We start from the raw sequence: 16,785 nt of genomic DNA on the forward strand, positions 1-16,785 counted from the left end.
CACATACTGATTTTAATCAGGTCACATATTCCTGTCAGCAGTTCAGTAACTTTTTTTTTAAATCCTCCCAGCATTTATTCTGCAGTCTTAGGAGGCAGTTGTTATTTAATTTGTGAATTTGTTCCAGCACATGTCAATTCCTGGGGTTGACAAACCCTCCTCTATATTGCCCAACAGGAGGAAATCTGGTATATCTGTTTTGCCCAAATTCTATGCAGAAATGCTAATGCAAACCAGTCATTTACCTTCATTTCAGTGTCTCCACTTTCTCATTAGCTTTCTCACTTTCCTACCAAATAGCCCACTGGACTTACAAAATCTCTTGCAGGCTTGCTCCTTCTTAGTACTTGAAAAAATCTTGTTTTCATGTCAGGCTATCTGCTCCTCAAATCCTCTGTCATCCTTCTAATCTTCCCTGTGTATCTGAGCCACTATATTTTATCCCTATTGACTTCACAAGTTAAAATTTTACCTTGAGAAAAATATGTTTGACTATACTAACTTCTTGAACCTTCCTGTATCCATATCACTCATTTTTGCTTGTCAGCTTCCTTTTTTGTTTAGGATTATGCATGCCTTCTGTTACACTGTTATGGTTGCTCAAGCAGCTTCCATGCTGAGTCTACGGATTTTAATTTCCTCACTTTTGACTTTAGGGTCTTTTTAACTAGCTTCCTCATTTTTTGTACAATCTCTCCCCTGAGGATGTTGAAGTTAATTATACTGTGGTCACTATTACTTAGTGGTTCAACTTTAGTTACTTTATAAACTAACTCCTGTGTATTACTTAAGGGAAGCTTTTCTTGACTTAGGTCTTTATAGCTCTAAGATATATATTTGGAAACATTTTTTTAATAAACATTCCAGCAAAACTAACCGGGAAGTCTGGAAAAAGGGATGTACTTACAGGATAATTAATAACAAAGACCAAGGACATTACACAAACACTTGTGAAATGCCACCTAGTCTTCACTGACTGTAAGACCAGAATAAATTAAATCAATTAACAACGGCTCCATTTAGTGGCAGAAGTATAGGAGCATGCAGATATCTCCCCTACATGATTTTAAATAATTCTGCAACATATTCAGAACAAAGTACAAAAGAACATTTCCAGCAGGGCGTTATCCCCATTTTAGAGAAAGGGAGGATATCTGATGTCTTGCAAATAGTGTCTGCTGCACTTTACTATTTAAAGTTCCTTCATTAAATACGGAAGGGGATGGCATTTCATAGCTCGTGGTATTACCTCATTACATCCTGATGTGGTACAGTTGCAGTAATTACATAAATAAAATTGACTTTTTATGAGTGATGAATCTGGGAGAAATGCACTTCAGTGCACTTGGGATTTTTTTCCCCGTATGGAATGGAACCGTAAGTGTCAGAGAACTAATCAAACTAACACTGAGAAATAAGCCAGCACTCTTATTTTTTGTAAATAACACCTACAGTTTGGGAAGAAACCTCTCCTCTATTGTGAACGCAGTCTATCAAGAATAATGCTGCATATTTCACATAATTAAATCAACAACAGACACAAATGAATGGCCATAAACAGACCATCCCCAGGTTAGCCAGGAAACCCTCAGTGCTTGAAAAGATCAGCAGCTGTCTTTCCTAAGCAGCTATTGGGCTTGGGGTGCATATTTGAACTTGTCAGACAGAAGGGGAGTACAAACAAGACAAACCTGGAGCTAACTTACCCTTCTGTTAATCAGGGGAAACATTACTGATGTCTTCTGAACACCAGGGCAGGAAAATCAGTAACATAAAATTATGGGCCATCAAGTCCTTTTTATATAAGCAAGTTCAGAACACCTACTGGCTGTCTAGCACTAGCTGTTGCCAGAGAGGTATTTTTGAATGTAGTCCTTCAGCAATCATACGGGATTACAGTAACATCAAATCGGTACAAATTAAGTATGACTCAGGCCCGTACTATTTAATCACTGTTATGCTGTTGAAGATTATAGTCATTTGAATATTTGATCATTTTTCCACACACAAGTATGAACTTAATCTTGATTTTAACATTATGGAGTTCAATTTTTTTCCTTAAGTACATACTTTCCCATTGCCAAAACAAATGGCTAACATCACAGAAGTGCTATTTGATTTTTTTTGTCATAACAATTTAAAAATAATGGCTTATGACAACATGTTGTCTGATGACATCTTAATAAGTATTGGGCCATCAATAGCTATCCCATTGCCGTCCAGTATGGCAGAAAGGATAAAGAGACTCCCTGTTAGAAGGGCAGTGAAGCTGACACTGCTAGTAGTCTTTTGGTTTACGGTGAATGTAGTAATTATATTTGAAGCCTGGCTTGAACAACATAGTTATGTTAAAAAGTTGAAGTAATTACTACTGAAAACACAAAATGGACAAACATGCAAAAAATTAGAATTCCATCAGCTGTGAGATGGGAAAAGCTGAGGAAAATCATATTGCTTACACAGATACTTCATACCAAAATTTTGTTATTTTTATTTCTAGAATGAGTGCACCAAAATATAAAATCACATTTTAAATAATACACATTGCCAAGTTACAAACACTGTCTTTTATAGATTCCTTCCTTCCTTCTTTCTCTCTTTCTTTTTCCTTCCCTTTCTTTCATGCTGAATTCACCAGCTTAAGCTGGTGTTAAGCGGTCTACTGTTCACGAGTTTAGTATCATATGAAGTAAGTACTTCCCTCTGCTCCAACAACTTACGTCTTGCTGTTCTGGATGTCTCCTAAGTATCCTTGTTCTTCCAGGCTCATTAATAACTTACAGGGACTTGAATGTAGCAGTCTGATTTACATCAGTGATCTTATTCCTTTCAGCACAGGAGGGTTATCTTTTCTGTGACAAAGGCTATCACAGATATGAATAACTATTTTCATACTGGGCTTTTTTTTTTTTTTTTTTTTTTGTCTAGCTGGAATCACACCATCATAGATTTTGCCTCATAAATCTGACTTTGCTTTATAGAGCAATAATGGTATAGTCGGCACTCTGCCATCACAGCAAGGTGAATAGAGAAGAGTAACTTAGGTCAGTTGCTTCTTTATTATTGGCAGATGAAATAGTGTCTTCAACAGCTTCAGAGCAAGAACCAGCTAGGCAGTGTGTTTTGACTATGAAGGCAGAGCCATTCTGAGAAGCCATAGCAAAAGTTTTTTTGCTAGATGCAAGGAGGGACACATAACCCACAGAGTAAAGCAAGAAGTAGGTAACCTACTGCTATTTTAAAGCTACTTGGGTGAAAACTTGGAGATTGAAATATGTATGAGATTTTCAGGTAAAAAAAAAAGAACTTCTGCCAACTGCGGTAGACTGCAGGAAGAACATGACAAACACCGCGAAGCTCATTTCCTCTGGATGGAACACATTGAAACGGTGAGGACCAACGCCGCAGCATCCCAAGGGTCCTGTAGGAAAGGGCAGCGTGGTGCCTTGCAGAAGACGAGGCTGTTTCTGCTGCTCAGCCCAGCAGGAGGTGCAACCTCTGCCTTCGTGCCCGTGTGGCATGGCCCTGCCGCACGCCTCTGGGGCTTGGCAGAAGAGCAGCATTTTTGACACCTGAAAATCCCATATGAACTACAGAAAAAGCACGGTACCAAACTACTGGTCCTTTAAAACTAGTTGCAGACTGTTTCCAAGGACATATAGAAGCAGTAATTAGTTGTTACCAAGATTTATATTTATGTTTTTGGGTATTGATGGTAATCTCTCCCTCATAAAAACCTGTTTGTGCTTTTTTCAGCTGTGTAATTGATAATTGGAGATATGTAGACTATATAAGCAAAAATGTGCATCTCTAAAAATAAGAATGCAGTTCTGCTAAAATGGAGTGTTAGAAACATTTCAGATGTAGCGTAATGATTGTCTGCAAAAACTTGACAACCAATCGAAAGCTCAAAAAGTTGAGTGCAAACTTTGAAAATGTCAGCTAAAGTATCATACAGAAAATGCCTTCTATTTAGAAATACAGTCATAAGAGAGCATTGCCACATACAGTTCGAATTTAATTTCACTTTGGCAGATAATTGTCTCTCTACGAAGAAAATATGAATTTGCCATGCTGAAACTGACACAGAAACACCAGCCTTTAAGACAAAATCTGCTCTGCTGGGCTGCCGAGTGCACTGAGGTAAACGTAAAGGTAAAAGCTTAAGAAATTTACAGCTGAATTCCTCAAATGACAAAAGAGCCGTGTTGCATGATACAGGCACGAAGACTGAACAAGAACAGAAGCGAACATGGGAAAGATGCTGACAGGAGACAGCATAACACGGCGTCCAGCGCACCATGTGGGGAACAACCAACCAAGGCAGTGACTCTTACCCTAACAGCTTTCTGAGCACCAGCCCCTTACTGCTGACCTGCCTGCTTTTCTCTCACTCAAATACTTTGACAGACCCGTCACATAAGATTTAAGTCTCTAAGCTTTTAGAAACACACCTAACAATAAGGGTTCAGGCTTTTTAGGATAAGAACGTAGTCATAGAAAAGCAAACAAAAGATAGGAGGCTTTTTCATGGGGTTCTGACAGTGTAAGATCCACAACCATTTCAGCATTCAGACGGTGAACATCATAGCTGTTAAAATCCAGAAGTTAGCTACCACTCCACAGGTGAACTCTGATTGACAAATTGTGGAGCCTGAAGCGAACTTTTAATTCAATCGGAGTTGGATATTGTGGGTAACTGAACGATGTACTGACAAGGGCCTTTACGGAGAAGCATCCGTATGCTTTGGACATCTGACTTACTACACAGATTTCAGGAACTGAGACTGGCAAACCTAGAGATCAGCGCACGGATACCGGTGTGCAGTCACCAACATGAGATGCCTTGTTCTGATCATGCACAGATCCATCTTCATTTCTGCAATGCCAAGAATCCCCGAGAATTCCAGAACTACGAACTGAAGCACCATACGATCTCCCACAAAGCAAAAGTTCTTCAGAAAGCTCAGCGCTTCATGGTTTCTGCAGCTCCGCAGCTTGGCTTCAGGTTGAACCAAGTTTTTTATCTATATTCTGCTTTCAAAAGAGAGATCCAGGCCAACTAGATCAATAATTCTTTGACCTGAGCTTTATCACTAGCTATAGGTATTGAGTGATGTGAGAGGGAGTACAGGCTTTTTCAGCACTCCAAAATGAAATCTAAAGAGAAAAGGAACATTTTTTAATAATCGTCCTCTGACATCAGTTTGAATGCTTGGATTAGTTTTCTCTCAAAAAAGAGAAAAAGAGGTAAATTAAAAGAGCAAAAATGTTTAGGATATGTATGTTTCTTTTAAAATAATAACTGATTTTAATAATTTTAACACTTTTTAATGGTGGCAGACATGTGATTCTTTAATTCTTTAGGTCAACAGTATAAAATCCTGCTTAAAGACCCTGAAAGAGAAAATATGATGAATATTGTAAGTGACGCAAGCAATAGAAATTTATAAAGAGAATAAAATAGATTTTTTGACAGGAAAATCACTGCATGGTTCAAGTCAGAGAACAGACAGCTCTGGAAGACATTTTGCTAGTTTCCCCACAAAATTAAATAACCTTTTTTTTTTTTTTTTCTCATGAGAGATTCTTACGGGAGAAAATGTAGTCTGTTAAGAGACAGTAGCACAAGGAAATGTTTGCCATATTTAGATCTCCTTTCACTAAAAAATGAAGAGGTCATTTCAGGTCAATCATCCTGGGCTCTTTTCTTTAGGGGAATGAGTCTCCAGCATGGCTCTTTATATTAAAGGATTTCATGGGCCTGAGTTATAGCTATTGGTATAATCACAGGTTTCAGAAATAAGAATAGTTATTTCGTATTTCTTTGTGAATGGAGAATGAAAAGGTCATTCAGTGTATGGTACTTCAAACACTTAAAAGGAAAGGTATTTTACTGCTTACTTACCTTTTTATGTACTGTATAGAAAGTAGGCATAATGTTGCCACACTGCTATGCAGACATTGAAGGGAAGAACCTTTTTTGTTTTATGCAAAAACTTGAGATACCTCTGCATTTCTTATTTTGACAATAAAATCATACGGAGATGAAGAAGGTAAATAAGAAACAGTCCTTCCCCGACACTTCTAATGTAAGATTTAGTGGCGATCAAATGAAATTGATGTGGCAGGTTCAACACAAACAAACGGAGGTGTTTTTTTCACTTAGTATGCCATTAAGCTATGGAAACTTCATGCCATAAAAGGTAGCAAATTATAAACTATACATAGGTTTAAAAGCAACAAATTAATGGAAGAAAAAAAATCACCAAAGCAATTATATAAATAGCATCTCTGGCTAAGAAAATAGATTAATTTATTGGAGGCTGGAAGAAGATTCTACAAAATTCCCTGTTCCTACACTCATCCTTAAACATCTGCCAGTGTCCAGTTTTAGAGACAGAATTCTGAGCTAGACAGACCTTTTATTTAACTTATCAGCTGTGTTCTTATGACTTTCTTTTCCTATTTTTTTTGTCATTTTTAAATATTTTCTATTGTATTTCCCAAAGATAAATTACACTTTGCACTTACAGATTACTGTTTCTTAACCCACAATGGAAAACAAGCACATGTAACTGATTTCCATCCATATGAGGAAGGACATATGCTGAACCAATACCTTTCTTGTTTCAGGGCATAAACTAATGTCTCTGAAGGCTAACCAGCAATCCTAACAATGCCTTATGAATCACAGTTTGGGAGCATTAGGAACGGATTACTTTTTGTAAAGCAGCATACATGAACACTTCTGGAGGCTGTTTGCACATGCAATGGGCCAATGACTTGATCCATAACTCATGAGATGTATTAGACAATGACAAGCATTACAAGCTTGAGGTTAATTAAATAACTTGTCCTTCGCATCTAAATAGAATATCTTTAATAAGCTTCCTATCGGGTTATAAACACTGATAGGGATTTTTCTAATCTTCCCCCACTGAGAAATGTGGAAAACCATACATGAGCATTATAATCAATCTTATTCCAGTGCCAGTATATTCTGTTTCAAGACATAACTTTTCAGATGAAGCTACTGATCTATGAAGCCATCATTTTGTTTCTTGCCACTCCCACTGCCTGAAATGTAGCAGAGAATTTCCCAAGTACAATTACAGAACACTTCAGAAGGGTTGTCAACATGAAAACATTGCTGCTGCTTCTCCTCAGTTAGTATTTTTGGTGCTGTGGGTGACTAAGGTATTAAAATATAAGTTCAGCCTAGAGTGTACAGTATAAGATCTCTGTTTCTGTGGTATTGAACTAAGCCTTTCTGGTCAATCTGGAAAGTATCCTAAGGCTTTCACCAGTCTTTTAATTCCTGGATTATTTTCTTCTGCCTGAAGTTTCCCTTCTGTTTCCCTTTTGTTTGCTATTAATGCTTCATCTCTTCTGGGAGGGTGATTCACAGTTAATCAGCTCGTTTATTCTGAGACATTCAAAAACATTGCTCCATGGACAGGCCAGCCGGCTCTTGCTGTAACCCTTACGCGGTTAAACCCCCTCTTTCCACAGGGGCTTCACTGTCTCTACTGGCTTGTAACCGTTACATAATTACCATCAAACCACTGGGCAAGCTGCAGACATCAATGCCATCAACAAAACTAGAGAAAATGTAGTTTGGGTTACCTAGTAAGCAGTAAACAAAACAGAGCAAAACTAAAGAGTACCTACGTCTACCTCTTAAGTCTAACGTCAGTCCATTTTCCAAACAGAGTGATGAAAGTTAAGAAACTGTGTTAACTGCTCTTATATTTGTCTTTCCTTATCGTTATTTTGTACTGCACCAGCATTACATTTATCAGCTTCCTTATTTTTTATTATTGATTGCGTTTCTTTTTTTCTTTCATAGTTAATTTTAACAGTATTCCTATAAACATACATATACCTGTCAAATGTGGGTAAAGCTTTCACTGTACTGGTAAAGTTTACTGTAACGGTTTAGTTAAAGAGGAAGAATATCCTTGGTTTGCACACACTAATTTTGGCTGAAAAGCTACCCTATATTGATATGGGCATGTCTGTAGGAGCCAGGGCACGCTGCTGTGGATGGCTCACCTTTATGTAAGGTGTAAAGGAGGGCAAGTCAGGAGCTGCGGGTAATCGTGGCACAGGCTGGGCCTCAGCGACCCGGCATGGTCCCACAGATGTGAGGCTGACAGCAACAGATCCCAGAGGACTAAACCAGGGTATCAAGTGGGGCCAGGAACCCAAAAAAGCCAAAGGGTAACGCGGGACGAGGCCCCCAGGCAGCACAGACCCTGAGGCTCTGCGACAGAGGGCGTGGGGGAAGCGCGGGGTGCAGGCACCTGGCCCCAGGTACACACCTGGGAATGAGGAGCACTCCTTTCTTCTCACCTCCCCTGATGTTTTGAATTGTAACTGAGTAAGTCTTCCATGACTTTCTCCATAAGTGTCTACCGCGTTTTTTATTTATTACTTGAATGAGGACGGTATGGTTTCTCCCTACCCAGCTCTGTGGGGAGCAAACGGGATATGTAGTATATTATATGGCCTCTCTCCCCTGCCTTTCTGGCTGACCAGAAGCAGTTGGCTTCAGCACTGAGCTGCAGTTTGGAAGTCTTTTTAAAGAAAGTCTTCCATTAATTTTCCCCCTTCCCCACTGCAAATCATCTCCACCTCTTAGTCTTATATTGTCAAACTATGCTAGAAATTGCCCAAAGCTTCCTCAAAACTTCTTGTAAAACATGTTCAACAAGACGTTGGGGTACCTGTTTGATCCTGTTTGCCAGCTCCAATAAGGCATGTTCCAACATCTGTCTCATCTTAATTTCTGAGTCAACATTAGCTCTGTTTTCAGCAGACTGCATCTCATCTCTCCTCCACTTCTTTCTGGGAAGCCTCCAGTCCCCTTTAGGGCCCTACTTGGGCTTGCTGTTCTTTTACCGGGGCTTGTTGTTCTTTTACTGGGGCTTGGTGCTCTTTCACTTGGGCTTGTTGCTCTTTCTAGGCATCCCTCATCGCCCTTCCAGCACCTGATCCCCGTGCCCAGCTGCACAACGCTTCTACCACAGCCCCGCACGGGCACAGCTCCCACCCTTCTGTCTGAGGGCTCGCCCTTGTTTCCTCAGGCTGCTCCTTCGTTCTGCCCGGGGGCCCGCGATCTGCTTGCCACACACCGGCCCGCTGGGACCTTCACAGGGCTCCCCAGGTCCCGTCTGCTCGAGGGTCGCCCCTCAGGGGATCTCTGCGGGCTCTGGACCTGCCCGGGGGGTGCCTGAGGAGCCGGCGCCCTCTGACAGGAGGCGCGGGGCAGGGGGTGCTGCCCCCCCCCCCCGTGCCCTTCCCGCCACTTTTGGCCTGAGGCGGCCCAAGGAGGGGAGGGACGCGGGGGGGGGGGGGCTCCAATGTGCCCCACCCCCGCGGCCCCGCGGCCCCGCCGCACTACAGCTCCCGGCAGCCCCCGTTCCGTGACGCGCCCCGGGCGACGGCGACGCGGGCCGGGCCGGAGCAGGGCCCGATGCGGCGCACAGAGCGCGGCCCGCCCAGCGCCGGCCCCCGCCCCCGCCCCGCCTCGCTCCGGCTCGGGCCCGGGCCTATGCGGCCCCCCGCGGACCATGGGATCCCGGATCCGGTGAGCGCCCCGGGCAGCGGCGGGGCTCCGCGGGGGAAGGGGCCGCGGCCGGCACCGGGACTTCCCCGCCCGGCTCCGAGCGGAGGCCGCGGGCGGGCCCCGGCCGAGCCCCGGGAGTGCGGCCCCGGGACGGGCCCCGGGGGCGGGCGGCGGGCGGGGGGGGGCCCGCGCTGCACGGCCGCGGCCCGGCCCCGCCGCGGGGGCGCCGCTGCCCGAGGGGGACACGGCAAGGCCCGGGGGCGCCTCCCGGCCCCGGCAGCTCCGTGTGCCCCAACGCCCTGTGGCCCCCCGCGGGGCCGGGCCGTGAGGGCAGGGCCGGGGGTTTGGTCCCCGCTGGGTCTGTGCAGGCCCTGAGGAGGGTTGGGGCTGCCGGCACTGCCCCGGCTGTGTGGGGTGCCGGGGGGTCGGGGGAGTTACAGCCTCGGTGCCTCGGCTGGAGTGGGCTGAGGGGAAGGAGGGCGGGCGGGTGGGCTGCCCGGGGCACCTGGAAGGGCAGCGGCACGGGGCTCGGGGGGAAGACGAGGAGCGCTGCAGTCAGTCAGGCCTGCAGCTCCGTGCCCGCAGTGGTTTTTGTCATTTTCATAAGTCAGGGGGTTGATTTACTGGTAGGCTCTCTTGGTGTGTCTTGTATTGTCCTGTTAGAGATCTCGGTTCGTGACGCTGTTCCAGGGTAATTCTCTTCCTCTGGGGTGGGTAGGGGTGCAATACAGCTATCGCCGCGCAGTGAGCGCTGACATCTCTGTGCATGGGAGCTGTGCTGCGGTGGGGACGTCCAGTTAGCTTCTGTCTCATTGAGCAATGTCAGTAGGTGCCGTTGAGCAACAGCTTTTCTTTCTTTAACACGTTGCTCGTCAAGATTACACAGGGCTTCAACTTTTCACCTCTGTTGTTTAATTTGAGTATAAGACTGGAGTAGTAGCAGTAGTTTGCATCGTCCTTGGTGTGATGACATGTCTTTGTATTCCCAAGCCTCTGGGCTGGGTACACATACATACATGTACTGGTGTTCTAGGGAAACGTCAATGGGTAGCGAGTGCTCGCAGTCGTAGTGCTGAGGTGACTGGTTGCTTACAGAAAGCAACCTTTCTTCTTTGGGAAGGGGTGCTTTTTGCCCTTTTGTGGAGTATGGGTTCTCCACTGTTGCTACAAAAAATCAAAGTAAGAAAAATAAGTTAAACTCTTAGCTTACATTCAAAGTACAAGTTCAGTCTAAAACCGTTGCCGTTTTAACATCAGAGCGAAGGCTGAGTCTGTAACTTGCAGTGTTGGATCTGGCAGCTGTCATCCTTGCATGGGTCCCTTCAAAAATTGCGGTCTGAAATCACTTTTTATGATGACCTTGTCTTAAACCGCTTAAAATGGGTGATGCTCACTTGCGTCTGCTTTGCTGATCGTGGATGCAGTCACTCGGATGAGGAGCTTCAACCGGAGCCCTCACTGAGGCGGGAGATGTGGCAGTTAGAAGTATTTACAAGCACCAACGGACTTACGGACTTTATCTGTACAAAGTCTGTTTCAGTGTGAGTGTCTCGTTCAGATTACTGGCAAATCCTGTGTCTTTCTCTGTCGCCAGGAAAGCAGAGGTGATGACCCCATATAAGCATTATGCTTCATTCCTCCTGGACTTTATAAGAAAACATTTTGTCTGCTGAGTGATCAATAATTTTGCACTAGAGGGATGATTAATAAATTTCATTTTCCCTCCTCTGATGTAAAACTACAACAGCACCGCGCTTTTGTCCTTATTCTACATGAGCACCATTCACAACAATCTTGAAGTACGCAAAGAATGAGAGAGGCTATCTCAGAGACGTGTCAGGTCTGCTGTTTTGAGCGAGATGTCTGATCACACTGAGATTTTTGTTAAACATCTTTGGGCAGGATCTTTCACCTTCTGTGTTGCCAGGGGAAATAACTATTAAAAGGGAACAGTGGATTTTGTTGCTGCTAATATTACAGCACATTTTACATGTGCATTGTCATATCCAGGTTTAAAATGAAGGAATTAGAATGAAAAGTGTTAAATAGTTGTCATGTGGCATAATGCTTGTAGCTTTTTTTCCAAAATTACAGATAAATCTAAGGTTTCACCTAAATTGATTTAAGACTTAACAGTTAATCTAATTAATTAAATTAATTAACATACCATAAAAGTTATGCCATAATTCAGAAATACAGAACTTAAAAAGGAGTCTGCCTAGAATACGCTCTATTTTAAGGTAATTTGAGGCTTTTCTTTTGACCTCTTCCTTTTTCCAAAGGGTGTTTTTTCTCAAGTTTCATTCCGTCATGTCAGATTCTTAGAAGCAGCACAGACTCTGGAGGCATTTACTGACTTGAGGGTGGTGTTCACCTGTCACCTAATATGTAGACTGTGTGCAGCAGAATGCTTTTGCAATGAATCCTAACGTAGTGAATAAGAGAGTCTACAGATAGTGGTGAAGTAGATCTGCGAAGTAATCTTCCTTGCTGTCGACAGGTGGGCTTCCCAAGCCGTGATGTTAATGAGTCTGAAGTGAATGCTGTACTTCCTCTCTTGTGGGGAGGAAGTAAGGAGCAAACTACTTGTTACAAACATGAAAACAAAATCGGGCTTCCACTCGGATTTATTTTCAAATTTGAAGTTTTGCTATTCCTGTCACGACTTTCATGTTCTATCCCTCTTAATTAGATTTCTGTAATTAATAGGCTTTATTTCAATTATCCTGCTGGGATCCAGTAGTAAAGAAATAAACTAAAATCTGGAAATCGCATTCTGACCCAGAGCAGATCAGCATTTTGAATTTCTGTAAAATACTGTACATTTGAATTTCTGTAAAATAATATAATCTAAAGTACTTTTGGCGGTGATAAGCAGCTTCCTTATTGGGGCAGTGAATGGGAGCGTGAATGAGAAAATTATTTTATGATGGGGCATACCGAGGCATGTGCCCATTACTCACAGTGCCGGTGAGTTTTGGAACCTAGCAAAAATCCAGTAGTCAGGTTTCTCGCTTCTTGCTATGGATTGATAATTAGGAGGGATATTAAACTCTTTGGCACATGATCACTTGCACACGCTGCGATATGCTCTGCACGAAACCCGGACATATGTCAGTTATGTTTTTGATGGGTGTATAGTAATGAGTCATTCGAGTGAAAGATCGCTTAGAGGAAATTATCAGTAGCTGCATCAGAAGGAAGTGGAAGAAATCACGAAGTTGCCAGCAGTCCTGTAAGCTTGTGGCTTGCGGGTAGCTGCAGGCGCAGAACGAGGTCCCGCGGGGCTCCGCTGGGGCGTTGCGCCTCGCCTTGGCGCGTGCCCTACGGCGCGTGTGAGGCACCCTGTGCCGGGCAGGGTGTTGGAAACTGGAGTCTAGTTAGCCTGGCTGCCCTCACTTCGTGGTAGCCTTCAGTGCTCAGGACATTAAAAAAGAGAAGATGTACCTAGTTTTGAACAATGTGTCAGTATCGGTCTCCTACATGGAATTGCATTGCAGAGTAAAAAAGTTACCCTGGTCCATCCCAGCGGTGGTTGGGCTTCAGTGAAGAAAGAAGAGAACCCTGGTGCTGGTCTGTTTGCCGTAGAGCTTGCTATGTACTGAGATGTGGTAGTACCTACTTAGGTAATACCAAGCAGAAAAAGTTAAAGACATGGAAGTTAACAAGGGCTGGAGGTGCGATATCGGAATCATGGACTTGTATAACCTTTTTTCTGTAAGAGATGGGTAACTAAGTCTTGTAACAAGAGACCTAACAGTCAAGCACTGTCAGGCTCCTCTCTTACACATTATTTTTTTAAGTAGAATGATTTTTTCTGTCGTAAGTGCTACTGCATTGTCCTGTGTGTAGGGAAAATACTGCTGACAGAATCCAGATTGTGGCTTTAGGTGTGTGAGATGCATACGTCCATACAGACAGCTTCGGAGAAGAACTTTAATTTTACTCTTCGTAAATCTTGTGTAAGACTTATTTAAAAATATTGTTTCAATATAAAATTTCTTACGGATTGTTTTGATATAAAAGCAATTTCTACATCAAAGAGATTTGCAGTAATACCTACAAATAGCACCTACCACAGAAGCATTCTTTTCTTGTAAAAACTCATCCTGAACTTCTGCTTACAAAAATTATTGCATTTCCTTTTCAGATTATCGAGTTATCAAATAATTGAGGTACTTTTTACCTATGTGTCCTGTGTATTGCTTTTTTTATCATATGTATGTTCACTTGGTAATTCACCGTGTGTCTGAGCGTTACCTGGGGGCTGCTGGGGGAGGACTTTGCACGAGGGTGTTTGGGTTCCCAACACAGGGGACAGGTCCAGTGAGCCAAGGTTTTGGTACAAGGCACGCGCAGCATTACGTCTGTGGGGCAGGTTAATAATCATAAAAAGGGACTGCAAAATATACATATTATGATGCGTGTTTATGCTGTGGTTGCAAACTATATGAAGTCTCATAGTGACTTGTTTCCTTAGTTCCACGGGAAAGTTGTAAAATGCTCAGAATTCAACAATGGCTTCATTCTCGCGCTGACTTCATTCTCATACCGAGGTGTTAGCTTCTTGAATGCAGTCTTTAATACGGAGTTTCTGACCTGGCAAAGCTACTTTAATTTCACTGTTTGTAGAAATAAGTGGACGTTTGTCATGGAATATTAAAATAGAAAATTTAATGTCTTTGTGTCTGAAAGTTTTGGTATATAGCATGTGCTCTTGCCAGCTGTGTTAAGCAGTGTTTTCACGGCAGAATTTAAACATAGACGCTAACATAATACTAAAAAGGTGTTTGTTATTTTATCCATTAGCTGTAAAAATATTAGAAAATGTATAAACTTTTAATTAAGGAAACAGGGTGCTAAAAATAGAGATATAAACAAGGAGGGTAAGATAAGACTGCACAGCAATATATTTTAAAGGAAAAATCATTTTTCTGTGTCAAGTGGTTATCGTATCATACTCATCCTGTGCCAGGACTGTAGCAAGATAGCTAAGAATGTGAATTTTTGAAGCAGATCATGTGCAGCACAAAGAAAATTAGGCAAGTTTATTTCACACTGCAAAGTAATAGTTGATTTGCTGGTCTTAGGTTGTCATAACTTACCAACGTGCTTCTTGGAAAAATGGCTACTAAATGCAAATCAGTTGGGAACTGGTGGCAAATTAAATTAAAATTAATTGAATTGTGGACAATATTGTTGCTCCTGAGAGGTGCTCTGTAAAATTGTAGAGTGTGATCCTATGCTACTGAAACCAATGGTAGCTTTTCTGTTAATTTAAATAGGTGTGGGATTTGGCTTAGAGCCATTTGACTTGCACTGAGTAGGTCTGTGGCATGAGTAGAAATGTTTTTTTTAATCACTTTTGGTGTTAAAGCAGGATAAAAATAATATAAATTCTCTGATGTGCAGGCTTAACTCCTTGACATGTTTATATTTTTGGTTTGAGATGCAGAGGAAGATGAGTTTTTGTTGTTGTTTTTTATTATTCAGATGGGAATTCTAGCATAAATATGATTTTTTTTTCTTGCCATTGTTTTCATTTGTAGCTGTAAGGGAACTAACAAAATTCACAAGTTACTTATACCTCAACAGGTTTCTAATTTTAGATAGTTTACGTTAACACATAGGAGACAATATTATCACTATACAAACAACTATAAATTTAGAACAGTTTTGATACTTAGTTTTAACTGGAAAATCTAAGAATAAAGTGTCACATGTTCCGACTTACAAAATCTCTATTTCAGTAACCAAAAAATTACAAAGTCTAATGTGTGGTTCTCTTTAATCTCATCAAAAATTCAGGAGTTGCTAAAATTGTTAGGCAGAAACTGAACTCAAAATATGCTTTCTTATACAATCACTTGTGGCATTTATATGCTCCTTATGAAGTATATTTCCAGAGCTTCATTTATGGAGTTGGCTTTAGATTTATGTTAGTAAGAGCTGAAAATGTAGGCTAAGTGTTTTTTTTCAGTCATATAACATTAACTTTCTACTTTTAGTACTGGTATACTAATAACTCTGGATGAGAATAGTCTCTTTCTGTAAGCTTCATTTGCCTTTTGTAGCTGAATTTGGTATCTCCTTTAATCATATCACCTATTTCCTTTTTTCATCTGCATCTGGCAACTTTCCACATGTAAGACTGCAGTGTCTTGAGGCTAAACCTTGTGCATTTGAAATATTCTCCAGCAGGGCCCTTCTGACAAAGAGATGCAACTGTTATTAACAGGTATTAAAGAGGGGAGCTGTCTTCATCCAAAATACAGCCTCTTAATTTTTCCAGCAATGTATGCATAAAGTGGCTTTGCATCCTCTTGACTGCTGCTGCTTTTTTTTCCATTTTTTTTCTGAGTAAATAGGTGTCATGAAGTTGAACTTGGGGGTCACAGTAATGAAAATGTGAATCTGTTTTGTTTGTTTCATGTTGGGCAATTTGACTCTGCTTTCAATTTGGTGAAGAGAAAAGGGTATTTAGGTTTTATTTTATTTTTTCTGAAAAAATATCCAAGATGGTATTTAGCATATACAGCGATCTACTTTTTCATTTGAAAGTAAAGGTGAAATAAAAAAGAACTTGCTTTTGCAAGTTGTATATGTAATCACATTGAACTGAAATAAGCATCGCTTTTCAGAATGTTACCCAGGGGAACAAAAAGCGTAGTTCTCTTTTTCTGGCAAAGTTTCTGAATAACAGGCCTGTGACATTTTAGTATGTAGAAATGCAGACAGGTCACAGTGATTGAAATGACATAAAGGATCTGTGTGCTTGATTTCTATTGTTTTTTATTTAATTTTATTTTCTCGGTGGAATTCGTTTGGACACTGTTCATACTGACTGATCTGAGCCTCAGTGCCTACCTGTTAGATTCCTGTAAGGCACAAAGATCTGAGGTTCTCAGGCCATAAAACAAGGAATCTATTTTATGAAGTTGTCACTGTAATGTATGCATTCTTAGAACCCTTTTTGTCTGATTAATTGAAAGCATGCTTGGAAAAAAAAATCTGTGTGCTAAATACTTTTTTTTCCCCCTTTCAGACAAAATCCGGAAACTACCTTTGAAGTGTATGCAGAAGTAACTTATTCGGGCATCAGTTGCATTGGGAAAGGTACTGTTTTGTGCTGTAATTCTACCTATTTCTTGGCTAAAACTATTTTTAACCAGATAGTGCAAGGTAATGAGGTATATTCATTATTATGCTCT

The 16,785-nt window shown here is 41.7% G+C and overlaps 2 protein-coding genes across 11 annotated transcripts in view; one reads left to right on the forward strand and one right to left on the reverse strand.

The window, feature by feature from the left end:
• Positions 1-9,305, reverse strand: part of LHX2 (LIM homeobox 2) — a 45,784-nt gene extending 36,479 nt beyond the window's left edge. Inside the window, exon 1 of the mRNA XM_066980608.1 lies at positions 8,733-9,305. Within this exon, the coding sequence (XP_066836709.1) occupies positions 8,733-8,831 (99 nt within the window). The 5' untranslated portion in view covers positions 8,832-9,305. The remainder of the gene's footprint in view (positions 1-8,732) is intronic.
• A 150-nt stretch (positions 9,306-9,455) lies between these two features.
• DENND1A (DENN domain containing 1A) overlaps positions 9,456-16,785 on the forward strand; it is a 194,393-nt gene continuing 187,063 nt past the window's right edge. For 9 of the 10 annotated variants that reach the window (XR_010826022.1, XR_010826024.1, XR_010826023.1 and 6 more), the window contains exons 1-2: positions 9,456-9,595; positions 16,620-16,690. Coding sequence is in view for 6 of the 10 variants with exons in the window: in XM_066980576.1 (XP_066836677.1) it covers positions 9,579-9,595; positions 16,620-16,690 (88 nt within the window). In the remaining 4 variants the exon portion in view is untranslated. Of the gene's footprint in view, positions 9,596-16,619; positions 16,691-16,785 lie in introns of those variants that run through there. The other variant, XM_066980582.1, reaches the window with a different exon arrangement.

The sequence above is a fragment of the Anser cygnoides genome, chromosome 20 (assembly GCF_040182565.1).
Source record: "Anser cygnoides isolate HZ-2024a breed goose chromosome 20, Taihu_goose_T2T_genome, whole genome shotgun sequence".
NCBI classification, from domain to species: domain Eukaryota; kingdom Metazoa; phylum Chordata; class Aves; order Anseriformes; family Anatidae; genus Anser; species Anser cygnoides.